Source organism: Grus americana, chromosome 5, assembly GCF_028858705.1.
Source record: "Grus americana isolate bGruAme1 chromosome 5, bGruAme1.mat, whole genome shotgun sequence".
Taxonomy (NCBI): Eukaryota; Metazoa; Chordata; class Aves; order Gruiformes; family Gruidae; genus Grus; species Grus americana.
In genome coordinates, this window is record NC_072856.1 from 69,771,569 (window position 1) to 69,799,398 (window position 27,830).

General features: G+C 44.3%; 1 protein-coding gene across 2 annotated transcripts; it reads left to right on the forward strand.

The window, feature by feature from the left end:
- Window positions 1-913: 913 nt before the first annotated feature.
- MIS18BP1 (MIS18 binding protein 1) lies at window positions 914-27,517 on the forward strand. 2 transcript variants are annotated; one of them, XM_054828605.1, is made up of 16 exons: window positions 914-1,598; window positions 4,437-4,562; window positions 5,628-6,136; window positions 7,955-8,031; window positions 9,967-10,097; window positions 14,487-14,577; window positions 14,986-15,143; window positions 16,327-16,493; window positions 17,164-17,272; window positions 18,864-19,758; window positions 20,634-20,806; window positions 22,824-22,966; window positions 25,159-25,307; window positions 25,978-26,062; window positions 26,718-26,775; window positions 26,984-27,517. In XM_054828605.1, exons 1-16 carry the CDS (start codon window positions 1,037-1,039, stop codon window positions 27,076-27,078), a joined length of 3,528 nt encoding a protein of 1,175 aa, XP_054684580.1. In that variant the 5' UTR covers window positions 914-1,036; the 3' UTR covers window positions 27,079-27,517. The 2 variants fall into 2 exon arrangements, with proteins under 2 accessions (XP_054684580.1, XP_054684581.1); XM_054828606.1 differs by lacking the exon at window positions 26,718-26,775.
- The last annotated feature ends 313 nt before the right edge of the window (window positions 27,518-27,830 follow it).

Genomic DNA, 27,830 nt, shown 5'->3' on the forward strand with positions numbered 1-27,830 from the left:
ATTATGCAATTAACTCCCCTCCTTTCCCACTTGATATATGAAACTCCACCACTTCAATTTTCTGCCAAGACAGAGACAACACCTTGCCTATGTTTTCAGAAATCTAATTACAACCCCCATTTAAGCTAACGGTTATAGACTGGATTTATTGCTGTTTTTTAAAAACCCTACACGTAGTTACAGCTCGGGGTCACTTGGCAGGCCAGGCTCTAACAGCGACTGTACGTCTCGATGCTGCTGAGGTGTGCTAGCCATCTCTATACACTCGTTTTCTCTGCTTTTACTCGACCCGAAAGCGGAGGCAAGAAGCTCCCCGGCTGCGCTCCGGTTTCGGTCAATCCTGCCGGCCCGACCCCGCGGGACTGCGGCGCCCTGCCCCGATCCCAGCGCCCTGTTCCAAGTGCCCTGTGCCTATCCTGTCACCTTTCCCTGCGGGCTCGTCCGCCTGACGCTGCCGCACTCGTTTAACGCTGCTCCTGGCAGCCAGACTGGCGGGTTTAGGGGCCTTCGCGAGGGGCCCCGTGCGGCAGAGCCCCTGGCGCCCAGCTCGCCCTCCTCCTCTCACCGGCAGCTCAACCCGGCTGCTGCCTCCTCAACACCGGGAAACCTCCTCCGCCCGCCACCCCGTCCCCTCAGCGAGCGCCTCAGCCGCCAACGGCCGCCTGTACCTCAGCGGCAGCGGGCCACGCCCACCGGGCGGGGCGGACTGAACCACCGCGCGAGAGGAGCCGAGGCAGAAGCCCGCGCTGCCGCTCCCTAAATGCCGTTCCGCAACTTCCGGTCGGCAGCGTCGTCCGTCCCCCCCTCTCCACCTCCCGATTCCCGCCGCCCAGGCGGGCAGTGACGCCACACACCCTCGCCACCAATCCGGGCGCCGCGGCCCCGCTCAAATCCTCTAACAGCTATGGCGCGCTGTGCCGCTCCGCGCGCGGGGCCTGGCGCCGCCGGCGTCTGAGGGGGCGGCGGGCAGCGCCGGGGCCGGGGCACGGATCGCCGTGAGGGGCCGCGGAGGGCTGCGGTCGGGCTCGGCGGCGAGATGATCGTGACACCCACCCGAAACCCCGCCGGCGGCCCTGCCCGCCGCCGGGGAGAGCTGCCGTTCCGGTCGGTGTACCTCAGCAGCATCCCCGCGGGCACGCTGACCCCCCTGAAGGATCTCCTGAGGGGCCAGGACACCCGCGAGGTCGCTCCGGCCGCCGCGGAGCCGGCGGGCCGCGGGGAGAGCCGCGCCAGAGGGCCGGCGGCTGGCGGCGTCTTTCAGTCCGCGCTGGTGGCGGGCGACGAGGAGCCGCTGGATGTTGGCGAGATCCGGGCGGACCCCGGCCCCGAGCGACCGCTGAAGCGACGGGCGTGCGAGCCCCCCGCCCGCGAGTCCCCGGCCAAAATCTTCCAGCGGATGAAGGCCAGGGCCCTGCGGCAGAAGCAGGGCTCGGGGCTGCCCGCGGGGAAGGCGCCGCAGAGGAGCTGCGGCAGCGACCTGATCCTGACGCCCACCCTAAACGCCGTGGAGCAGAGCCGAAGGCGTAATTACCCTGCCACGGCCGGCCCTCGGCAGAGACCCGCCGAGCTGCCCGGGGGGTGCATCCAGCCAGGAGAAGGTTTGTTCGATCGCTTCTCCGAGAAAACCGTCTGATATTTAACCTTTAGCTCGGCATGGCTTCCTCTGCACGTCCCTTATGGCTCTTCCCCTTTCTTTACGTGTTATTTTCTCCCTCTCTTACTCAGTCTGGCTTTAACTGCTCCTCTGTTGTGTTTGTGAATGGGATTGACCCTTGGCAACATCTTGAAAAACAGAATTATACTTTATGTGTTAAAAAAATCAAAACAAACAAGTACTTTAACTACTCCCTACAGTCAATACAGAAAGGAGAAAGGTTGGTGGAAGTGTTGTTTAGGGTTTGAAATACTTCTGGGGCGTTTTCCTGGGTACTTTGGTCTGATGACTTTTCCAGTGCATATTCTGTGTCTGACCAGTTGGTGTAATGTGAACCTGCAAGCAAGCACTGTGTCCCTTGCTGTAAAGGTGCTGCAGGTGAGTAGGAATGGCCTTCCTTCTGGTTCCTGTCCCAGAGCTCTGTATCTGGAAAGGTAACAGGTATTTTAAAGAGGAAGGTGTCCTGCGGTGGTGCCCAGTTATTCCCACACTATGATCACCGAGAGTGGGAGACCCACCAAAATGTTGGCTGGCCTATCAGAGGGGTTGTACTTCGTTGCTATGTGTGGTCCCGTTTGCAGCACAGTACTTACGAATCTCCTGTACTGAACTTTTATCTGGTTTTACGTGGAGGTGAAGACCTACCCGGTTTGTCTGTGTGTGTTTTAAGACGTGATTGCAGAAAACTAGGCTGACTGCTCAGCCTGTCTTATCTGGCCAGTAGCATGGGCAGCTGTATGCTATTTTCACTGGGGGGGGGTTATTGAGTTGTTCTCAAAAGAGCTTGCTGTTATGAAGGAGGCAATGCCCTCATTTATGGTTAAATATGAAAAAGTCTTCCTAAATCTCCTTGTTGTAACATAAAACCATTTGTTACTTTATTGTTTATGTTGGATTCAGTAAAAATGAGATTAAACCATTATTATGGTGGCTGGTAAAAGGGAAACATTACACCCATTTTTAAAAAGGGCAGAAAGGAGGACCCTGGGAACTACTGACCTGTCAGCCTCACCTCTCAACTTCATGGAACAGATCTTCCTAGAAGCTTTGCGAAGGTACATGGAGGACAAGGAGGTGATTTGAGACCGCCACCATGGCTTCAAGGGCAAGTCCTGCCTGACCAACCTAGTGGCCTTCTGTGATGGAGTGACTATATCAGCGGACAAGGGAAGAGATAAAGATGTCATCTCTCTGGACTTCTGTAAGGCCTTTGACATGGTCTCCCACAACATCCCTCTCTCTAAATTGGAGAGATACAGATTTGATGAGTGGACTCTTCGGTGGATAAGGAATTGGCTGGATGGTCACATCCAGAAGGTAGTGGTCAACGGCTCAATGTCTGGATGGAGATCAGTGATGAGTGGTGTCCCTCAGGGGACCATATTGGGACTGGCACTTATTAATATCTTCATCAATAACACGGACAACAGGATCGAGCGCACCCTCAGCAAGTTTGCAGGTGACACTAAGCCAAGTTGTACAGTTGACTCACCTGGGGGAAGGGATGCTGTCCAGAGGGACCTGGACAAGCTCGAGAAGTGGGTCCCTCTGAACCTCAGGAGGTTCAACAAGACAATGTGCAAGGTCTTGCATATGGGTCGGTATAAATAGTCTGGGGGCTGAAGGGATGGAGAGCAGCCCTGAGGAGAAGGACTTGGGGTGTTCGGGGACGAGAAGCTCAACATGAGCCAGCAATGTGCACTGGCAGCCCAGAAAGCCACCCGTGTCCTGGGCTGCGTGTCCAGCAGCGTGACCAGCAGGTCAAGGGAGGGGACTCTGCCCCTCTGCTCTGCTCTGGTGAGACCCCCCTGCAGAACTGTGTCCAGCTCAGGGGTCCCCAGGACAAGAAGGACATGGAGCTGTTGGAGCGAGTCCAGAGGAGGCCACGGAGATGATCCGAGGGCTGGAGCACCTCTGCTATGGAGACAGGCTGAGAGAGTTGGGGTTGTTCAGCCTGGAGAAGAGAAGCCTCTGGGGACACCTGAATGTGGCCTTTCAATACTTAAAGGGGGCTTATAAGAAAGATGGGGACAAACTTTTTAGCAGGGCCTGTAGTGATAGGACAAGGGGGAGTGGGTTTAAACTAAAAGAGGGGAGATTCAGACTAGATATAAGGAAGGTATTTTTTACGCTGAGGGTGGTGAAACTGGTACAGGGTACCTAGAGAAGCTGTGGATGCCCCATACCTGGAAACACTCAAGATCAGGTTGGACGGGGCTCTGAGCAACCTGATCTAGTTGAAGATGTCCCTGTCCATGGCAGGGGATTGGACTAGATGACCTTTAAAGGTCCTTTCCAACCCAAACCAGTCTGGGATTCTATGGTTTTTACAAAAAGTGAAAGCTCCTAAAGCTTACTTCCATTTTTAACAACAGATTTCCAAAGGTATGGTTTTGCCCTCGCATTATCACATCACAAATTGCTAATGACTTTTGATCGAATATCAAAAGCGGTTAGTATTGGTGCTACTTGTTAGACTTTACTACTGTGAAATGCACCCTGTTTGTAGGCACTCCCGAACTCCTGCAGATGCCTGTGGGCTGGGTCACACTCAGAGGTGCATACACACACCTGAAGGTGGTTTTCAACAGAACAGCTGACCCCCTGATGGACAGGGAAAGGTCATATTGCCCAGCCATCTTGGGAAAGAAAAGAAAATGTGTTATTATACAGTGGAGTTAGTATCTTCTGAAGTATGTACTTTGCTTCCCCTGCCCCCCCCCCCCCCAAATGTTTTTCTTCCCCAAATTCAGAGATTTATTTTTGTGTTATTATTTTCCAGAATTGTTTTGTGCTCAGATTCCTGAGAACCCAACCACGAAAGCATTAGCTGTAGACCCTCTTGTATTGGAATCCCCTCAGAAGTTCTTCTTGCGTGTAAAGCAGAAATTGCAGCAGCAGCGAAAAGGTACTTGGTGTTGCTCTTAAAAACACTTCAAAAACTTCCTTGACTTCAGGGTTTCTGTTCTTGCTTATAATCTCTCATGTGCTTTGGCAGAGTATCGTTCTTTCTTTGTAGCCCGTGCACAATGGAAAATGTAGGAAGAAATCTGCAAATCTGCCTTTTCAAACCTGGAGATGGCATTAACTTGGTTTAACTGTGGTTTAGAGCTGTGGGCTTCTGACCTTAAAGCCTGACATCATTGGTCTGTTTGAGTGCGCTATCTCCTCTGACAATGACAGCCATCTACCTTCAGGCTTCTGATGTGGTTAAGAGTTCTTTAGAGACTAGATGTAACACTTTGCCATTTGAATGTGAAACTTGGTGGAAAAATCCTAAACTTGTTATTTGCTGGCTCTTTTTTTTTTCCCCTTAGCTTTTAATACATAATAAGAAAAGGTTTGGTTCCGTGAGAAATTCTCTGCTATTTTTTCCATATTGTTACTTGATGGCAACCCTGTCTATGCATCTGTCCTGTAATTCCATTTTGAAAATGCAGCTGAAGAAAATGATGCTTGCCAAAGCCTTAGTAGGGTTCAACTTCAAAACTGAACTTAATTTATCTGAAAACTCAAACCCCAATGCTTGTAGCTCCTAGCGTAGCAGCAGTATGGCTACAGGTCCAGATCTTGAAGTCTGGAAAGATGGAAATATTTGAGATTTTTGTTTTTGTGAAAACAGATTGTTTTGCTCTGCAAGGAGGATTCATTAAAGGAAAGATAGGAAGAATGGTAAAGATATACCATTAATAGGTATGGAGTGCATTAGCTTGGTTTTGGGGGAAAATAGGATATCTATAAGTCTTTAACAGCAGGGCCATTGATCTGGTGGTGAGGAAAAGCTAGTCCGAACAAATTCAAGAGTGGCTTGCTGTTATCATTAAAAATTGAAATAGGCAGTGCTTTTACAGTTGCTGTAGTGTTAATCAATACAACCTCCTCTTATTAAAAATGGAGCTAACTTCATGAATGTATTTTTTATTAGTTCTCAAATATCACTAATTTCTTTGTTATTCTATTTTTTAATGGGCAGATCCAACACCTTCAAACCCAGTCAAGCAGAACATTCCTCCTTCCACAACTACGGAAGCACCATTAGTCGAATCTGCTTTTGCTGAGCAGCTCAGGAATGGTCCGACAGAGTATGTGGCCATGGATAAGGACGATCAGGATAATTTCCTTGTGGAATCAATGGATGCTGATGATGAAATGTCTCCAAATATAGTGACTAGTACTCAGAAGTTAAACTCTGCCCCTTCTAAAAATAGGGATCGGTTAGAAGAAAGGTGGAGGAATGGAGAAGCCAAATGTGCTGAACTTCATCAAGGCAGAAGAGAGCTCCATCCAAGTAATAAGGAAGATGCTCATGGAGTGGAAAAGATACTGGAGACTAATTCTCAACAGCCCTCACAGAGCTTATGTAGTATTATGCTCTCTTCTCCCAAAGTCCACATTCCAAGGAAGCAAAAGCCAAGAGAAGGCTCTAAGGTCCCTTTGGATAAACCTCGTACAGATCAAGTTGCTGGCAAAGCAGACAAAGAGGTGGGAGAACTTCGTACTTTAGGGCACCTGATATATTCCTGCAGGCTGCTTGTAGCTCATAGTTGTGATTTTTTTAATTTTTTTTTTTTTTTTGCTAGTCAAAAGTAATGAGCACTCAGAAGAGAACGAACTGTCAGTTTATTAGATTGTACTGGTAAATCCTTTTGATGGGAAGGCATTTATTTTTTGCCCGTACTCTAAGATGACAATGCTCAGGGCTTTTTGTTGGGTTTTTTTGTATAAAAGAAGCCTTTTGTTTGTGTTCGCAAGCCACAGTAAGGGCTGAAAGAGTTCCCTACCTGAAGGAGCCTCATATGTGGTTGACTTGGCAGTGCTATGTTGACGGTTGGACTCAATACTAAAAGTCTTTTCCAACCTAAACGATTCTATGATCGTATATGTCACCTCTTTGATATACTAATTGCCATGTGTTGGTATGATAGACGTGAAACATGAAATCACTCACCAATCCACTCTTGGCTGTCTACGCAAAGCCAAGGAGGAGAGATCTTTCCTAGCTGGAGGCTAGGGTTGGTTCTAAAGTTAACTGAATCTGTACAGCTGATAGGGAGGAAAAGTCTTGGCTTTCCTGGGGAATATCCAAACAATATTGAATGGAGCAGGACAAGAATCTTTTCCTAGGAGACTAGTTTGCAGATCTTATTTTCAATTCAATGCATGCTTGGCAGTACTGCCAACTTTCTGAAAAATTCTCACAGGAAGCAGTGTATTTTTCAAGTGTGCCACATTCCTCGGTGATTACCCTAGGAAACTGGTGGAAGCGTACCTGCCCAAGGATTGAGTTTCCTTTGTTTCCTGGAGAAATCTGTGGGATTGCAGTCTCTTCTGGTGAAACATGTTAATTTTTTGTTCACCCTCACTGTTGTCAAGCATGTTTGATATGTTTTCCTGTATTTAAAAAAAAAAGTTACCTTTATGATGAGCTTTGATTTTGAGAAGGAACAGATATCTGTTAATATTTAAGATTTGTAGCTGAGTAGAAGATGCTGAAAGAGATGTTATTGGACACTACAGATCTGAGCATCAAGCAGGTGCTGGCTGTACATGTCGGGTACCTTTTCTCAGTCACGGTTAAATCGCTGGTAAGATCTTCAGTGAAGTCAAGGCTGATGGTCAAAAGGCGAACATCATTAATGAAAAGATCTGGAGTTTATTAACCGAAGTTGTGAGGAGAAATAGTGATAGTTTCAGATGTTAAAAAAACATTTTTTGAGAGGCTTTTTTTAAAACAAAGTTGTTTGTTTCACACACAGTTTTCCAAACCGCAACTTGAATGCAACTGGCGTACTGGCTATGTCATGCAAAATAAAGGTACTGCAGTTGTTTGTGTGTCAGTAGTCTGCAATATCAGATACAGCCATTTTAATACTGTCTACAGTTTAGCAATAACGTAGCTAGTAAATACAATTTTATTTTCTCATGGGTAATTTTTTTTCAGAACAGTAACAGAGGACAGATGACAAAGTGTAAGAGGTATGGCATAGTGTTGGGGTTTTTTGTGAGGAGCTTTTTGGATTTGCTAAAGGTCTTGGCCAATGACTTTGTCTTCTGAACGTCAACATTAAATTACTCAACAGTTTCTATAATTTAAATTTCTGTCTTCACTTGTGTGTTAGACTCCAGCTTGATTATGCTTCAACATTTATGTGTATAATGGTTGTTTTCAGTTTTTCTGGTCTGGAAGATGGTGCCTAAATATCTTCTCAAGTTACACAGGAGTTAATTTCTATTTTGCTAATGCCTTGGTGATGTTGCATAGTTCAGTCTAATTTAAAAATGACTCTTTTTTTTTAACAGAAAAATGTCTGCCTAACCAGTTGGAGAATTAAAGTGATGGATGGTAACACTGCAATATATGTTGAAGGAAAACGGAAGTAAGAAGTTGTTTTCTGATTTAAATACAATGTAAAACATGTTGGTGGGCTTTCGGCATCAGAGCTAGAAAGATTATACCATCTTCACTTGGCTTAGTAGCTGTAGTTTGAGACTTGTATTCTTGGAATATCTTGGTAACGGTTGGAAGCAGTTCCACACACTTCTGCCACCTTCCTCCCCAGCCACAGGGAACGCAGCCCTTTGCATCCTTGTGACAGTGCTTACAGCTCTTACTGTTTTGTTTTAAACAGCTGTCTTCTGACTAAGCACACAACCCATTCGCTTCAGAGCCTGCAGAACAGCAGAGCTGGTGCATGGTGGGGGAGAAGGAACCATGGGTGTCCTGACTTAGCCATGAGAACTGCACCTTCAAGGAACTTAACTCTTAGCCTTTGGTAAATACAAAGTGATGCTTAAACTTACTTATCAAGGAAAGAGGTGAATTCCTTCATGTGTGCAAGAAGCAGAGTGCCTACATACAGGAAACGACTGGTCACATAATCATTTCAAAGTCCAGTCCTGAGTCAATCAAAGAGCTTCAGAGGAATAAAGACAAATGTGTCTAGTAGACCCCCCAAACTGGTGCTGCCTAGGGGTCTTAGGAGCTTCTGTTTCATTTCACAAAAATTCTATTTTGTGGCTGCTTTAAGTCAAACACGGCACAGACTGCCATCAGCCACATGTTCCTCCCATATCATTCGTGATGGCACTATTACTCCTACAGCTATATGGGGAACCATGGCAGGACCTGATCTACCTGAAAAGTGACTCTCTGGGGCTTTTTGGTTATGTTTTTGGTCAGATTGTATTCAAATAGCTATAAGATCAGGAAAACAAGTGTCAGAACAAAGGAGAGATTTAGCTTGCAATAAAGTTGTATGAAGACATTGTGAAAATATACCCTTGGAAAAGAGTATTCTACTCTTCCTGTAGTTAGTAACTACCTAACACAGTTACTTACCTACTGAAAACTCAGAACCTCGCTCAACAGCAGCAGCACTGTGAAAGGAAGTAATTCCATTTGTTTCCCGAGCAATGGCAGGAGGCTACATGTTCTGTGGTGGGAGTTGTAGTAGGAGCTGACATTTGTTTCATGCCTGCATGGAAACAACCAATCCTCTTGCTTTGTACCCTTCGCTACCAGCAACGTGTTCTCTTTTCATTTGTGGTGGTGTGTATCTGATACATGTGGCTTACACATGATGTATTTGATTTACTCTATAGACCCTCTGAATTGACTACTGTTAGTATTTTGTGAAAAGTTATACAGTTGAATGTTTTCACTGTTGTCTGGGGTTTCAGTCCTTTGTACTGTTCCGTAGTTTGGTTTGTTGGTTACTGTTGTAAAAGTGTATTTAAAAAAAAAACAAACCAAAAAACCAAAACAAAAATCCCCCCAACATTTTATGTAGATTTTCTACTTTAATACTTGGGTCTGTTTTTTATTTCTCATGGAGAAGTCCCTTAATAATTTCTTAACAATTCCAATTTTTGCACATATTAGGGCTCCTTCTTCAGCTCTTCTTGTCTTTAAATAGGAAGGTGAGAAATAAATATAAGAATCCTGGGGAAAGCATACATTTGACCCGTATAACGGTAGTTTTGTAACTTCCATAAAATAGTATCACTGCAATAATGAGCTGGATGGAGTCCTTTAGTCCATTTTGCTTCTGCAGCCTAATGTCAAGCTAATGTTCTGTGACTAACATTTGCAGTAGTTGACATGTTCAGTTTGTCTCCTGTCCAAGTATGAGATGAGGCCAGAACTGTTTCTCTTCCAAGCTAAGAAAATCTAGCACATCCTGCCTGTGTCTGTATCGTTCATAAAATGTAATTCCAGTCTCATATGGAATATCAGTATTCTAGTTTTAAAGTCCTCCTTTTATAAAAACAGTGTTTTATGTCTGTTCTTCGTGTTATCTGTCTTGTCTTAGAGATATGAAAGATCTGACTTGGCATAGTAATGCAATTACAGAACGCATAGCACACAACCGAGTGAGAACATCATCCGGCAGTATCTACTTGCTACAGGGAAATATAGATTCAGCTTCCATGAGGAAAGAAGGTAAGAAGATGGTTCTTAATGTAACATTACAAACCGAGAAGGCCTTTGGAGTTATGATTGAACATACTGCTGAAGTGAATGTTTTGTCTTATCCTGCTCATTGGTCTCAGTGGGTATTGGCACATGCTGGAAAGTGACTCCAGCATCAGATTTCTGAGTACTATCTAACGGTAATTGTAGCTGGCATTTCTAGGGTGCTGCAGTTACAGAGAGGGCTTTCAGAGCATGAAGTTGGCTAATGAGTATGTTCTTTTAAAGAAGCTGGTTTTTGCTAAGATTACCTTTGTGTAATTTTGGTCAATGCTTTGGCATTTAAATAGTGCTAAGATGTTCAAATGAGGATTGTTTATACACTACTGAAATTACTCTGGCTTTCACATTCTATCTGTGACTTACTAGTCAGCAATTAATGACTACCTCTGCAATGCTACGTGGAATTTCTGTTTGGAGAGAGACTAGTTATGCTGTGTCGGTGCTTTATAATTTAGTAAACTGATCCATCTTTAGGGTCTAAGTGGTGCGTTGTACCAAATCCAGCAAAACTTCCTTCTTCAGATTGTTTTGAAGCACATGGAATTTTAATGGAAATTTAATTTCCACACAAAGTTGAAGTTAGGCTAGGCTTTATTCTATTTTTCTTGCTTCATGTGCGCCCTCTGTCATGTTCACCAGTAAATGAGCTGCTGTGGCAGTGCTTACAGGCAGCTCTAGGAACATAAAGATCATCTGTGGCATAGATGGAATAAATGTTTGCCTTAATACAGACGTGCCTTGCCCACGTGATCACACTCTTTTTAAAGGAGCATATATGCATCTTTGCTCTTTCAGGCCCAGCACAAGGCATCCAAAGATCTGTCTGTGGCTTTAATTTTTTTCCTCTCATTTGCAGTACTGGGATGCATTTTGATAAATACTTGACTTGGCGGCTCTCTGACTTGAATTTTTTTTTTTATTAGTTCCTCTGCTAAATACTTATATTTAGTTTTATTTTAATATTCTGAGGGGGAAAAGTGACAGCAAGAGACTTCTGAGCAGGGTGGCTCCAGAACTACAGAGGTTTCCTAAGCCTAAGAGTTAATGGATTGCACTGGGTCAATTCCTCTGATCTTCAAACTTAGCGCTTATGGCAAAACGTCCTTCCTTCTCAGCTTCCCCTCGCCTCCCAACATCCCCCAACACAAAAACTGCCATGGGGTCAGTGTGGAAAATACCCTGAACAGATTCAATATTGATATGTGAAACAAAAGAGAAGTTAAAGACAAGCAAATGTAGGTAGAGAGGAGAAGAAATGCCACATCTAAAGTCTAGCCTGAGGATTTCCCTAAACCAGCGGTGCTGACAGCCAGGACCAGCTGGGGCTCCCAGCAGCGGCACCACCAGTTTGTGAACAGCGCTGCACTGGTACGGAACTGCTTACCTGTGGAAAGGATTTGACTGATGTGCACCGATACTCCAAGTGATTCTTCAAAGCACTGAAGTTGTTAATGAGAGGCGTTGCAGTAAGAGCACTGGCTAGGCACTTACTACTTCTGCTTTGTTATCCAAAGTGGCCATTGGCAATCTGGGCGTCCAGGTGTGCTACCAAACCTGTCCACTGGTCGCTGGTGATGAAACCGTGCAAAGGACAGTACAGGCTGTTGAATTGCACCGGCTCTGTTCCTGGAGAGGTCATTTCTGTGGTTGGTGGCCCCACAGCCAAGCAGGAATCCCTGTAGTGCTTGCTCCACTCTGGCCTGCATCTGTGCAATGGCACTTGCTGTGTTTGCCTGGAGCCCTTCCTGATGGTCAGGAAATATTTTATCCAGTCCATGTACAGAATGAACCCATGTTTACTATTCTCATGCTAAATCCAAAACACAGTGCCATAGTGGCTGCTAGAAAGAAAATTAACCCTATCTCAGCTGAAACCAGGACGGTGCTATAAGGAAATGCTATTCCTAAAGCATTATAAAGGAGCTGAAGGATGAAATAACTAGCATGTAATATGTCACAAAAGAACTGCTTTGATACCCATGGGCCTGAAGGGTGGCTAAGGCAAAGCTTTTTAGAAAGCTGTTTCCCAAGTCCCTTGAAATTAAGGAGTGCGGAGTTTGGCTTTCATATGAGGCAAACCAATAGAAACTAATAATGAGTGGGATTGGTGGATGTACAGAGAGTGGGGAAAGGCACCTACAGTGCTACTAGAGATAAAGCAATGTCTCACAATGGTGTAAGGCGGCTTTGACGGGGCCCCTAGACTTTGGGCTTCTACCAAGGCACTTGAGAAGATTTGTAAGGACACAAAGTAGTTATGTGATAAGGAGGAGGAGCTTCTGTGGGATTAAATAGCAGTAGAAAATCAGAGGAATAAAAAGCATCCCATAGCGATGTGGGCTGTTGAGCAGATTCATAAACTTAGCAGGACAGAAGACGAACTGGGAAGCAGCAGCTGTAGTCTGATGTTGCTAAGTTGCTCTGGATGGTAAGGGTGAGCGCTGGCCACACAAGCGCATCCCGAGAGCTTCAGAATGGGCATTAAAATGATGAAACTCAGTCTTGATAAATGTGAAATGATGCATGTGGCGGTACGGGAAGGAGTGTTGTTACACACAGCATAGAATGGCTTCATAGTTTGGTTTGGGAGGGAGCTTTAAAGATCACCTAGTCCAACGCCCATATGGCAGTATATGATGATATATGATTGTAAGACTCCCAGCTCACTGTACAAGCTGAGAACAAGGTTTGGGGGTGTGATAGATGGCTCTATTAAGAGCTCAGCTTAATGCTCACTAGCAGTTAAACAACTTGAACATTGGAAATGAACGGGACAAAAAGACTGCTCTCAGCTGTAAAACCTTTATGATACATGAACAGCTTGAAGACTGAGTACAACTCCACATCTTTCCTTTCCCCTCCCTGCAGAAACCCCAACAACCTACTCTTAAAAAGAATGCAGAAGTAGGAAATGCATGGAGAAGAATGACAGGTTTAAAGTGCTGTAAAGGCTCTTGTAGGGCAAAGGACAAACTAAGCTAAGGCTTCTTGGCCTGCAAAACAGGGTGCTGGGGAGGTGTGGGAGAGGTTAATGAAATAACAGAGGGAATGGAGATGGTCAATAAAGATCAGTTATGTGCGGTCTCTTGCCGATGAAGGAAGTTACAAAAACCTAGTAGAGGGGAAATAAGTCTTTCACGCTACGTGCATCTCCTTTGTGGAAATCCTTGAGCAGGAGCTTGTAGATGCTGAAGTTTTCCATGAGTTCCATTGCAGACTGAGTAATTTCCTGGAAGACAAATTCCACTAGGGCTTTTAAATGCATAGAAATCAGTGTTGATTTCTCAGTTGGAGGTTGGGAGACTGCTTGGAGGGAGTATTCCTGTATGCTTGCCTTGCTCCTATACTCTGGCCTCTGCCGTTAGTATCCTTTCCCTGGTTGGGGCTAGATGGACCTTTGATTGTACGCTAAATAAACTAATGAAACAGTGCCTTTCATTTCCCATCTTCCCAGAGGAGCTCAGTTACTGAACTGTCTGTTGGTGCCGGCTGACATCAATGGCCTTCCATCTCCCAAGAGTAAGTTTGTGGATGTTTGTATCCCTGCTGACTCTTGTGGTCTCGGTGTTGGAGGCTGAACGCTGCTGGGTTTTTAGACGTGGTGAGCAGGCAGGTGAGCAGGCAGGCAGTGGCTCAATGGCGGAGTGCTCCGGCACCCGTACAGGTTACATGTGCCAGTGGGAAGGCTAGGTGAGAGTATCCACGAGAGCATTAAATGTCACCTGCTGTGCTCAAAAGGCTGGAGCTCGAGTGATGCTTTTTTCCTTCTCTGTTGCAACGAAGGATTACATTATACTTTTGCATCAATATTTGTTTTTAGGGTTCTGTTTCAATTTCAGAGACAAAATAGAGTCATTCTGTTGTATCTGTACTACGTGAAGAACTCTCCTGGTTTATAATATTGTTGCTAGATACTTTTAGTGCACCTGATCCAGCTTCTGTATCAAAGCGAAATAATGTTTTCTTCCAAGTGGAGCTTCCTTGATATGGTAAGTCCCAGACAGCTTAGACTTAACAGGAGCCCAAAAGCCTCAGGCTGTCTGAGGGACTTGTGGTCCTCTGTGGAGAAGCAGGTGCCAGTCCAGCTGGACGAACGGGGAGAGCTTATGCTCCTGGCTCCCGGAAAACTAGAATGCTGTCTCCAGGTACTGACATCTGTAATGAATGACCCCTTGGTTGACTTCTCTATGAAGTGTGCTATTCTCTCAAACTGGGGAAACCTGTCTCTCTAGTGTTTAAAGATGTAGTGAGCTTCTGAGGTGCTTACAAAACCGTGATTGTACCAGATATTGTTTCTACCACTTCTGATTAAAAGTATTGCTCAGCTATCATTAATGCTACATTTGTTTCAAACAGGATTTCCCTACCGTTTCATCAAAAGATTTATGTATGGGTTTTCCAAAAAGTGGAAGGAATACATTGAGGAATTTCTCGAGGAAAGAAGAAGGTAATTTCTTTGGAGATTCTCTTTCATTGCAATGTTCTCTTAGGTATTTATTGAGATTTTGCTTTTTTAAGAATACTGTACCAGAGGAGTATAAAAGATTGCAGATGTGCACATGCAGACTATGTTCCAGGCAAATAGTGGTCACTGCTTTGGAAGGATACCCTTTTACCTTTCTCTGTGATACTAGTTTGGGTTTGTTCCACTTGTTTGCGTAGCCTTAGAGTGAACAGGAGCAAAGGGCTTCACTGGTGTAGCGGCTGACGTGGTCTGTACGAGTACAGCTGCACCGTGCTAGTGGGCTTTTGCCAAGGTGAGGAGAAGAGTTTGAGTTTGCCTAAGTTAATGTGTTGTTAAAGGACAGCTGCTTCAGAGGTTTATTGTTTCTCTTCTTAAACTCCAAATTGTTAGGAAAGAACAAAAACAAAATACTGAAGATGAAAATGAAGAGAGTGACTCGGTGGTTACGGATGCGTTGAAAAATGCAGAAGACTCAGCAAGAAACGTAAAGAAACCTGAAACCAGAAACACCACCTATGAAGTATTACCAAAGAATGATGAAAACGCTTGTGAGTAGTTGATAATCCTTTTCTTGGGAAAAAAAGTTGGGTTTTTTTGGGAGCTGTTTTCCCCGGCAAGAGATATGTCTGTTTTGTATCTCGTTAATTAGGTGGTATAGAAGAGGTAACAAAGTAGTTGGGTGAAGTTTTTGGTTTGTGTTCACTTAGACTGCAGTGATCAAGAGCGCTGACTTGTTTCTTTATTTCTATTTACTGCTGTAAAACAGCTACAAGTGTCCTGGGGCTGTGCTGAGAGTTAGGAGCCTGTCTTGGTCTGTAGGAGCTGAAGGCAACGACTCCAGCACTGTTTATTCTGATAGCAAACTTGACTTAATTTTTTCCCGTTGCTATTCTGTGTAATATAATCTCTTCTTAGTCCTCCTGGGACACCTGTGGGATTTAATACCTCCATTGAAGCTCCATCCTTGGGACTCCTCCCCTGCAGTGCCCACCTCCTTTTTAGCTGGGTTAGTTTTAACTCTTGTCAACTCCTGGAGCAGGTTCGTTTTATGGCATGTTAATGTTTTTGCCGCAGTTGAGGCATAGAGAGTGATCACAACTGGGGATGGATGGAATGGATTGTGGAAAAATTCATTATGTTGGCTCTGTTTCCCAAAGAAATGGTTGTAAAGCCGTAACCTATTGATCTGCCTGTTTTTTCTTTGCCTTGTAATGCAATCCTAGCCTTGTTATGGACACTAATTGCTTTTGCGTTTAACTGTGACCCCTTTTTAATATCTTGCCAAAGGTTCCAATAGGGATTGGCCAAGCTTCCTTGTACTATTTGTTAATATCGTAATCAGATTTTCTTGCTAACACTGTAAAAGCTGTTTTATTTTTTTTTCTCGTTACAATTAGGATTTGTTCAGTGTGACAACTTTTCTTTATCATTCTACTTACCTATATGACTGTTACAGTATTTATAACCTTCTAAACAAAGTAAAAATAAAAAGTTCAGAACAATAAATTGTATAATTTGTGAAGATTATTACTTCAGTCACGTTAAGGTACCCTTATTTCTAAGTGCTTTTAAAAGAACAACTTAACATTGTAGTAAGTTTTATATTTTTCTTGTACTCAGTGCAAATGAGCAGGTTTCAATGCAATATTGCTCCTATGCTTGTGAAGAAATCCCCAAAGCTGAATTTTCAATACAATATTTGGGACAAAATGGTATTGTTTTTTCTTCCAGATACAACACCAAAGCGCAATTCTGTATTGAATGACTCAAACAGAGTTTACACTCGCAGCGGCCGTCTTGTTAAACCCCCATTAAGTTTCTGGTGTGGACAACGTGAGTTTGTTGATCAGAAACTAAATGTCACTATAGAAGAAGGTGGAGTAGATTATTTGAGCTTGGTAAGATTCTTATGCACATTGTTACGTAAATGTGTCTTAAATATAATGAACAAATTTGGCTGTTTATCTAACAGAAAGAGTCCAGCTCTTATAAGTACCTGCAGGGGCAGGAAATCTTGAAAACATTATAAAAACATTTTAAAACAAACAAAAAAATAGTCTTGATCTCTGTATTATCAGATAATTGTTGTTGTCTGTAAAAGGGGGATAATGGAGAATGACTTCTGGAAGAATAGGTGTTTTTTTGAAAGATAAATATATCAAGCAGGAAGTTGCCCACAGGTGCTGGTCTGGGTCACAGGGGTTCCCAAGTTTTTTCTCTCTAAGGTTAGTCGGCCCTATGGCACGGGGGGAGCACTACCACTGATGCTCAGCTGCAGCAGTGAAGATGTGTGTCCAATTTACCACCAACTCCAGCAGTTCTAGGTCCTGAGATCTTAACCTGTGCTTTAGAATATTTAAATTTAAAGGAAGCCTGGCTAAGCTGCTTTGGTTGCATGCATTTGTATAAACCCGCGTTCTTCAAAGAGTGTTTAGCAGATACTGGTCGATGTAGGTGACTTTTTTAAATCTACCCATCCTGTAAACGTTTGGCTTTTTCAGAGCTGGTGTCGGTAGGCTTGATACATAATGTCTTGCAGAAGTTTAAATTGTTTGTTTTATTTTGAAGATGTTTAGTAGTGAAAAATCCCAACGGAAGACCAGTTCCACCTCTAAGAAGAATAAAACAAAGGAAGTAATGAAGGGAACAGAAAAACCACCAAAAGGCCAAAGTAAAGGTAAATTTTTTTTTTTTTCTTTTTTTAAAGTTACTGACTAGAAGCAGTGGGATTATGAGTTGGGTGCTGGAGCGGTATGGTGATGTCCTGTTAATGCAAAGAAATCACTTAAATCTTTTAGTGGTCGACTGCTTCTTCTGTGAAGAATTATCAGAGTAGCCTTAATGCCTAGTTTTACAGGTCTGAACATAAACTATGTTTGCAAATCACTTCTTTATTTACATAATGGGAATATGCAGAATTCTTTCTGGAAACTGAAATGGAAGGATTATGATTTTTTTGAAGTTTCTGCTCCCATACTTTGGATCTCTCCGAACAGCTATTGCGTGTGACTCGAGGGAGCCTGAAGAGAAGCAGAGTTCACCAGGCCAGTGAACTGGTGGTCTGGCTTGACTCTTTAAGCTGGATGACTTAAAAGAAATGAAATGCCTATGGAGGCAAAAAAGGTGTATTAACAGTTTTAAAACCTTCCTTTTTAATAGAACTTGGGAAATAATAGAACCCTGAAACCAACGTAAATATAAAGCAGAAGTTTCTCTGTTGGCGCAGCTGTAATGTTTCCTGCAGAAAAGCTTTTTGTAGCACAAGTAAAGCTTTTGGGATGTTAGTGTTTGCTTAGCCTTAGGCACGGCATCTTAGCAACATTTTCTGTTTACTATTTTATTCTCTATCTGCTCAATACTTTCACGTTCCCTTTGGTAGCCTTGACAATCCCAATTCTTCAGTCTCCTGGAGGCAGTCTGTGGTGGGGGTGAAGGGGGCAGGAACAGGAGGTCTCCTGTCCATGAGAAACCCTCCCCACAGCTGGCTGTACTCCCCCTGGGCAGAGGGACGCTATTCCATGCTTACAACTGGTTTCACTCTTTGTAAGAGTCGTGTGTAAATGGATTTTTTTCTGCCTCTTGACTGCCGTGCAGAGGAATGGCCTGCCTGCTGGGACATGCTCTCCTGTCTGTGTCATGTAACCTCTTGTTCCTGAAGAATTTAATCCCGAATATATGGGAGCGTATGTCTGAAGGCAGAAGGCTTTTACTCAATCCTTCTGAGATACACGTCTGGGAAAGGAGGTGTAGCCATCTCGGGGAGCTTCAGTAGGTGCTGGTTTTACTCAGTCACGTTTGGTAAGGTTATGGACATCCCTTAACAGCAGAAATGAGTTTGTAGTTACAGGTAAACCTTCGGAAATGGGTTGCAGATAACGTGTGCTACATGTCTCTGAAATGGGGAGGGGCGAGCAGTGCAGAGCATGGTGAAATGTTCCCCACCAATTTCTCTCGAGTCACACTTTGCTGTTTCAGAGGGAAGCAGCATTTAATTTATTTTTGTATCCTAACGTGACCATTCAGCAGAATATCTCCTTGTCCTGAAGAACTCCAGTGTTCTGTTAGTGTGGGGAGAGGCTTCTGCAGAACGTGGGGAGCTGCATGCTGGAGCTGTGCTGCTTGTCTCTTCCTACAGGCTGCAGCCTCTAACAGAAAGGAGTTCACTGGGATGCATTGCACCCTGCAGGGAGCTGGTCTCTGCTTGTCTGACAACACGGTCATGATTTACATTGCAGTGTGTGGTGATCTACTGACATCCTCTTTTTCAGGGAAGAACAATGAAAAAGGATTAAGTTCCAAAAGAGAAACCAAGTCCACTGGAAGCAAGGAGGCCAGGCACTTCATTTCAGATGATGATGAAAGTGATCGTGCAATTGATAGTACAAAAATTAAAACACAGGTTTCTGTTAAGCTGACTCCCTTAAATACTGCAGTACTAAACAAACATGACAACAACAGCAGAATCCCAGGAACGACAAAGGAAAAGAGAGGAACAGAACATGGAGAACAGGCTATGTGTCAGCAGGCTTACAAGTACTCTTTAAGGTCAGCCAAACAACTTCAAGACAAGCATTTGACAGAAGAATCATCAAGCAAAGATGAGGAAGAGGAATCCAGTGAAGATATCCCACTGTCTATCAAAAGGAAAAGTCAACCTTTATTTGAAAAAGAGACTCAAAACTCTAAATCTTCCTCTAACTGTAAAAGTTCACAGGATGATGCAAACAAAGTGTTGTGTGAACAAAGGACAGTAAAACACTCTACTGCCTCCCATAACTCTACTGCCTCCCGTAATGTGCCCTTGAGGCTAAGTGTGCCCAAGTGCCTTGATGGTTCTGATTTACTGGAAGGAAAAATTCCTTCTGGTGACTCTAGTACTTCCCATCTGCCTGATAAGGCAATGAGAATGAGAAGCAGAATCAACCCTCCAAGGTATTTCCTTGAATCTGACACTGAGCCTGAAACCAATGAAGAGGAATTTCAAGTAAAAGAAAAGAATTCAAAAGTAGCGAATAAAAAACCAAATTGTAAAGTTTCTAATACTGCCAAGTCTTCAGCAGCAAAATCAAGAGAACCTGGGAGGGAAAAGGTGCAGAAATCTCTAGAAGTTTTTCCCAGTGCAGCTGACGGTTGGTCTGAAAAGGAATTGCAGAAGCTCTACAGGCAAGTGGTCGCCCTGTTCACAGGGCAAAATTTCCCTTTGGAAACTGTGGGGTTTGAATGGTCTGGGTTTGGAGTTTTCAGATTCAATCTCCTTCACGTTATGTTAGGTTTCCTTTACGTTTTAATTCCCTCTTAAAAAATACTGTTAACAAATTAAGAGAGAGTGAAATAAAGGAAACAACTGAGTATTTTCTAGAATAACTGTAGATGTGTGAGCCTGCAGCAGCCCCTACCAGTCATCAGTGTAAAGTGAGAGCAACACAGATATTGGGAAGAATTTTCTAAATCTACTCCTCTACCTGTTTTTCAAAAACACGTACTTAAGTTAAAAGTGATAAACATTTCTATGAGTAAAATTGGAAACCATGAGCAGGTAAATAATATGGTAAAAGTATTTATGATTTAGACAGTAAGTCAGAGGCAGCATATTCTCTCCTCTAATGGAATAAAATGTTAAACATGATGTGCTTATGTATTTAAGTTTTGTAAAGGGGAGATTAACTGCAAGAACGTTTAATCAATGCATCATCCAATTACTTAAACTACTGGGCAGTATTTAGTACATACGTTAAGTAATAAAATGACTATGTTTGGGTTTGTTTTGTTTGGATTAGAAACCTGAAAAGGCATGAGCTCGTGTCTCGGGGGTGGGGGGGACCTGCTGCAAATAAGGAAGAAATTTATCTTGTAAGGGAGCTGCTAGCTTAAACTATTCAAACAAACGTGTGTGTTTTAAAGTGTCTGGACAAGACACCAGAGACAAGGTTCTCTACATCCAACGCGCAGCGCCTTTCTAGGAAGGGCGGCTGGTCGCTGGTTGTTTCCCTTGGCAGGTTCTTGGGGTGACGAGGGTTGCAGCTCTGTTCTCTCGGCAGGGCCGTTGCCTCCTTTCCAAAGCACAAGAACGGCTTCTGGGTGGAGGTCGCCATGGCGGTGGGGTCTCGCTCTGCTGAAGAATGCCATCAGAAGTACATAGAGGAACAACAGGCAAAAGGTTCCAAAATGCATGCCAAGAAGACCACCGCTTCAGGCAAACCAGAACAGAAAGGTACTGACATCCTGTTTCTGGGTATCTTCTTGTCTTTAAGTAATTTTAAATGTAATATTTATTAGGTAATGAGAGATACAGACAAACATGCGTAAGGATCCGATAGTGAAGAAGGCTATCTTCTATAGTATGAAGGTTTATTGCAGAGCTCAGAGAATGTCATAAATGACTGAAGTACAAGAAGAGAAAGGGTATTTTTAGAGTTTTCCAGGTTTTGGCACGATGGGAAGATTCAAAGCGGTCTTGCCACCTAAGGGCAAATAGCTGTTTGTACCTTAAGAGGCTCCTGGAGGTCTAGTGGATAATGAGCTGCTTGTAGAGCTCTCTACCCAGAAAGGATATGGGGTCCTTGGGCGCGCTAAGGGCTGCGGAGCAAGAACAGCAAAGTTACGTTCTCTGGTGTCTGGCACCGACGTGCTTGTTGCTGTTTTCTGTCCAGTTCTGAAGTCAGTAATTCATGTTTACGGAGAGCACATATGCTCTGAAGTGAAAGGCACAAGATGCTCGGTCCAGGTATTTAACGCAGAGAAGGTTACAATGAGTTAGTAAGTGCTTAGGTAAGGAAAGCTATTTGATAGCTGACAAAGACATGCTGTCGCTCAGCTGAAGCTTTAGGTGTTACGTAGCTGCAGGCAAAGATGACTCTGAGGTTTCAGGAGGTTTCCCTGCCCTTGAATTCAGGGAATCGTGATTTTGCACTGACTTGGAAAAGCTGCAGATTGAGGGTTCAAGTGCAGGACGATGCACTTTATTTTTACTTGAATGTTTCTTTGAAACATTTGTTGCAGTTACAGAATTCATGTGAGAATCTGCTGGGCATCAGTTCTGTGATGAATTTGATAGTGGTGGTATTGTTCCTGAGCATTTTGGAGCACAGACAGAAGCCATCTTATTTTGACTGTTATCATGGTATCCAAATTCTCCGCACTTCTGTGATTATGAAAGCTTGTTCTAATGTTGCTGTTCATTTCTCCACTGCTGATCTCTTATAGAGAATTTTTTCCTGTTTCACCCTGGTATTTGACATTATTGGATGCAGCTTAATAGAAGACGCGATTGTTTTGGTTAGTGAGTGGTCGTAAAGGGTCGGTCTGCCACAGTGGTTTTGAGGGTTTTTTTGCTTTGAGGAAAGCAATGTTTGAGACCTCTTGGACTCACTTGGGTCTTTTAAATACTAAGAGACTCTAAAATGACTGTAGCAAAGCAAAGGACTAAGTGCAGCCCTGCGTAAATACTAAGCACGGATCTTCCTTGGCAGTTAGGAGCTCTTCATGGGCTTTCTCTCAGAAGGCGAGCGCATCCTGTTAACAATGAATCTTAGCATAGATAAAAAAATAACTTTGTTCTTTTGAAAGTCTGTGAACTGTGGATTAATTTTCTTCTTTACTTGACTGTTTGCACAAGCAGCTATTATAGTTTTTGTCTGAAGATGAGGATACTGGGAAGATGTTCTTCTAAATTTGCCCAGAAATTCACTCAGAAAGCAGAGGATAGGAATATATACACCAGTGGAAGTGAGAAAGTCCTCTCTTTCCTTCAAGTAGGTTTAATGGCTCATCATTTAGGTGCGGTAATTGGATTAAGGTTTGCAAAGGATACAGCTGTATGTGCTCAAGTCGCAATGAATGTTCCATAAACCTTGTGTCAAGGATGCTAAACTGGTCTCTGTGCAGTGGAACCTGTTTGGGTGCTTTATGCCTCTTGACATGGGTTATAAATCTAAGTGTCTTTTGTCTCCGAAATGCAGGTGCATGGATAATTCTGTTAAAATAGTAATAAAATAGCTGATGTATGACACTTGCAATGGCTATGCAAGGCTCTAGAGTCAGCTTTTGATAAAGATGTGGAGAAATTCTTTCTGAAAGCACTAATTGTATAGGAACACAAAGACGCTATAAAACACTTCCACGAGGGAGACACTGGACTCCGTATCACTAGCACTGATTATAGTTAGTGAATTTTAAAACCATACTACATAACTGATGTCTTAGAACAATTAATATTTTGATTCCCTTAGATAAGAAAGAGCCGGTTATGATAACTGCCAAAGTGGGGACCTTCAAAAGAAAGCAGCAGATGAGAGATTTCCTGGACCATTTGCCGAAGGACAACCACGATGATATTTTCACTGCGACGCCCTTTCAGAACAGAAGAGTGAAGGTAAATCTGGGAAAGCAGTGTGTATATGTGTATGTTTTTTCTGGTTGGTATTTTGGGGGGGGGGTGTTACAGTCTGCTGGTTCAGTTCCATCAATAAAATCTTGTGGATTTGGGGGGAGAGGCCTATTTCCTTGATTTGTTATTGCAATACTTGGATTGCTGGCAGTGAGAACGTGTGGAACATGGCTTCTGCAGAGGAGCGTTTCCGCTGGATGGATGTGTAAAACCAGGCTGTGGTAGGGGTGTCCTTTCTGCCTCTGTGCGGGAGGAACTTCTGACGCTGTGATGCATTGGTTGTGCAGTGATACCACTGTCCTGGGGGTGACCATCAGATCCTTGTGCTGTGGAACCGGGCTCTTTCTAAAGTCATGTTGATGCCAAACAGGGTTTTTGTCTTTCTCTCCTCTCAGCACATCTCACGTGTAAAACCACTCGCCTCTTGATGATGCCTGTGGGTGGCTTTCCTTTGGGAGTTCTGTTATCCCCTCGTCTGTTGTTCAGTTACTCTGTCCTATTTTTGTTGCGCGTTTGGACTGAAGAGCTGCCCCATTTCCTTGGGCTTGTTTTGGCAACCAAAGCAGGAGTAGTGCCCTCCTCTCCCCTTCCGCTCCACCTGCAGCCCCGAGCTCCCCCAGCAGTTGCAGCACTGGGGCTGGAGAGCGTTACCCCAGCTCGGTGATGAACCCCCACTGAGCTGTGGTGAAGCGCGCTCGTGTGCTCCAGGTGTTAGTTAAGACTCTGTTTTCATTTGTAAAGAGAAAGGTGCTTATTTATCAAGAGAATGAGTTGGGGTTTTCCTTCTGTAGAAAATTTTTGAAGCTTATTTCCCGACACATCTCTCTGCCATTATCTGACCAAACTAGCTCTGCCCATTAAAACTAACACCCAGTTCCAGCAGGGACTCCGGTCCACACCTGTAGCTCTCTGAATGTGTTTGCTCTTTTGTGGGTTTTTTGTGGCAGTGGTGTGTTTCTTATTCTGGCGCTCATCCAGACATGGAGTAACGCCGTGGCTCATTGGAAAGTCAAAATTTAAGCAATGTTGGCTTCACTGCTGTTATAAACTGCAGTGTGCTGTGGCAAAATCCCCATCACAAGTCTGAGTGATTGGCTATGAAAGAATGAATGTGTCCATGACAGAGACACCCTGTTCTTGCAGGGGGATGCTCCAGGAGAGTCCTCTTTTGGTAGAGTACGATGTCAGCCAGTGATTCAAAAGGGTTCTCCTTTCTTTTTTGTTTTTCTTTTTTTCTTTCTTTTCCCCCCAAATTTATTTTGCCTAGCTTGAACTGTGCAAAAGAACCTAACCTCCCTCTGCCATGTATGGCGAGAGGTGTACCTCCTGAGAGAAATCCTGTGTATTTAGTTGTGAGTGGATTCCCCTAACGTGAACGAGTCCAGTCCCTCCTTGAACCCATGCAGGCTTTCTTGTGCTAAGTCCTCGAGTTGAACTATTTGCTGTGTGAAGAAGTGTAATCTTTTTATTTGTTCTGAACTTACATCTGCTGACTTTGCCCTCCTCATGGGGAAAGAGACAGCGGACGACTGTCCTGGTCCCTGTTCACCCCTGATGTCGTTTATAGCTCTTCCCCCGCCAGGACCTGCTGTGCTTTCAATCATCTGTGTCATTCCTCTCTGAAACTTTCCAGTTCTCCTCTCGCTTCAAAATGGAAGGACCAGAAGCTCACTGAGTAATCCCAAAATCCTCCTCCTGAGTAGAAATGTAATTTGTAATTTTAGTAGTAGTACTAAATAATAAGTAATTTTAGAGTAGTTTGTAATTTTAATGAGAAATTATTTTTTGAATGTGTAGTAGCAGTCAAAAAAGGTCACCAAAATGTTGGGCATCAACGGGAGGAGTAGTAAGAGCAAGATGGAGGCGTCATTTGGCTGCTGTCGCGCCTTGCACACCTGCATCCTGTGTACTGTGCACATTGCTGGCTTCTGCGTCTCAAGAGGGACATAGCGGAGTCAAAAACACAACTGAAGTGAGGAAGGGAATGGAGCAACTGCCTGTTGAGGAGAGAATAGTCTGGGACTCCTCCCTTAGGGAAGAGGGACACAACCGAGGTTCACAGTGTCGCGAAGAGGCTGTGTCCTGTCGCCGCTCTGAGACCAGACCCCTGAGAAGCCTTTTCAGCAGACTTCTGTTAAAAAGGGCAGGTCATTGATTGCTCTGATGTGGCTTTGTAGTTGCCAACGTTCCGGGGAAGCCACGATGATGACGATGACGACTTTGCGCTTACGGACAACCCGATCACACCTTCCTCAGCTGTCTTCCCTGCAGTGAAAACCCCTCAGTGTGAGCATATCAGCCCTGGTATGCTGGTACCCATCAACAGGTAGGAACTCATACTGCTGTCCCTCTGCTAACCCCTTCCTTTCTGATTGTTCCCAACATTGGTTTTTGTGTCTTCTGAGCAAGATCACTCTTGGAACTGGGATGCCAGTTCACTCCCATACTTAGAGCGTGCACAGTGAATCCTGCAGTCCTTGAGGGATTTGCTTAGAGACAGCTCTTGCCTTTGACACCGTGTGACGTTTAAACTACTCAACTAAGTGTGGGCAACGACAACACTGCCACTCGCGTGTCCTTTTACCCTTGGAGAAGGCAGTGATTTGGGCTTTGGCCTCAGCAGAGGTTCCTTTGCTCCTTCAAGCCTTAACCCGTTAACCCACCTGCTTCAGGCTTTCCTGAAACAAACTGGAATTGTCTTGAAACTTGCAGACAGTGGCATTTTATCCAATGGACAGGAAATGGACGTCATTTGGGAAGTTGATGAAGCTTTGTCTGATACTTGCATTAAGAGTTCTAGCACGTGATCTCATTAAACGCTTCCGTGTTGTTACACTCCCAGAGCTGCTGTTATATTTAATTGACCAACAACTGTTTTAATGGCCATGCTAATTTTCTTTCTGAATCCGAGCTGTATGTGTAATGCCTTTAACTGTGTCCAGCGGGCTCCGCAGTCGGCACGCCCGTGACGCTAATGTGCTTGATTGCATCTACAGGAACGATTACGACAGGCACGTGTTCAGAATGCAGAAGAACACGCAGGGCAGCAGAGGCACCTGGGACAATGTCAAGAAGAAGTCGGTAATGCTGGTTTCCTTGAATGTTGCCTAGTTCCACCTTAACGATGCAAAGTTTTGCTAAGCAGCGGGCAAAAGAATCCCAGGCTCACAGACCAGTTGTGTACATTCAAGAGGGAAAGCAGGAACCCTCCCCTCCTTCCTCCCAGACTTCTGGGTTTTGTATCTGCTTCTCTTGGAGAAAACTTGTTTTTGTTAGAAAAGAGCTATTTCTTGTCGGGGTTAAATACATTGCTTTTTTTTCTGGATTCGTAACTGCTTTTGAGTTCTGGGATCCCTAGGTATGTTAAGTTCCTGTTATATTCTTCTATACAGTGGGAAAGGAAGCAATAATTCTCACCTCGTATCAGATAGTCCCTGAATTTACGTACGTACTCCTTCAGTATCCTAGGTTTTGTAATTCTTTTAGCTAAGAAGAATTACAATTCTTCTGGCTGAAAAGCTGAGATCCCAGAAGCAGAGAACAGGCTTGTGTCTGTAGTTTAGTGACAGTGTTTGTGGTAGCTGACCAGTTTACATTTTTAGTGAAAATGTAGCATAGCAATAGGGCAACTTCATTCCAGGCGATGCGGGGTCTGTGCCAGTTCTCCCCCTCCCCGCGGTTCCGCTGTTCCCATGCTGTTCGGCTGTTTGAGCAGAGCCTTGTTGTCCCTCCTCAGGCTGGAGGCGTGCTTGGGACGCCGGCTTCGCACAGAGCCAGGTTCAGCTTTGATCAAAGTAAGTGCTCTGTGGGTTTTTTGCCTCCTTTATCTGAGGCTCCTTCACTTACTGTCACATTGCCACTGCCTTGCTGGGTGTCCACAATCTTTGTGCTTCATCATTTTTCCACAGTCTGTTTCTCATAAGTGTCTTTGCTTTGTGGACCTTGTGTAACTGCTCTTCAAGCCCGAGCACACGCACTAATAACCCGTTTTTCTTATTGCAGAAGTGAAGCAGACCTCTGTTGTGGGGAAGCTCTTTGTGGCCGAGGCAGAGGATTCATCAGATGAAGAACAGGATGATTCCTACTTTTCTGCTTAATGAACTGTGTGGATGTTGTTAGTTGGAGACTTAGGTGCCTCTTGTAGGAAGCCAAGGGGTTTGGCCACTGCTCTGAGATGATACTTCTGGGATGTTAAGAGTTTGGTTTGGGAACCTTGACCTGTACTGCTTTAGGTGTTTTAGCACCATTCTCCTCTTCCCACCTCTCCAGAACATTTGTCGTTTTCTGTGTGTACAAAGTGGCACTTTCTTGTCCAGGCTCCTCCTTCCCAGTGCCCTGTTTCTCCTGGGGGAGGGAGAAATGCACTTGGATACCCATTGCTGGCAGGTTTCCATTTGTTTCAAGATAAAATATCTGAAATATGGCTGTACAATAAATTCATAATGGTACAGTCTGTAACTAATTGAAATTGCTTTTTAATTTCCTCTACTGAGAGTTTGAATTTTTACATTTCCTTAATGTAATAAAAAAAACAAGCTTATTTTACACATGTACGAATCGGACTCTTTGCGGGGGAGAAGCAGTATTCACAAGCTGTCCATTGGTGGTGGTGTTTCAGTTCTCCGGGCCTGTACGTTTGCATCCTCTGTTTTGTTTTTAAGAAGCCGTGAAGGGCCGACATCCCGCCTGGTGCTGGTCTGTATTAGAGCCCCACACCTCATGTGTCACGAGGTTAGTTATCTCTGATAATTTCCCTCTCTTCTGTACGGGCCTCTTCAGGAGCAGGTGCCAGAGAGGGAGAGGAAGGGATAAAACCAAACCGTTCTTCTGCCCGGTAGCCACAGTGTGG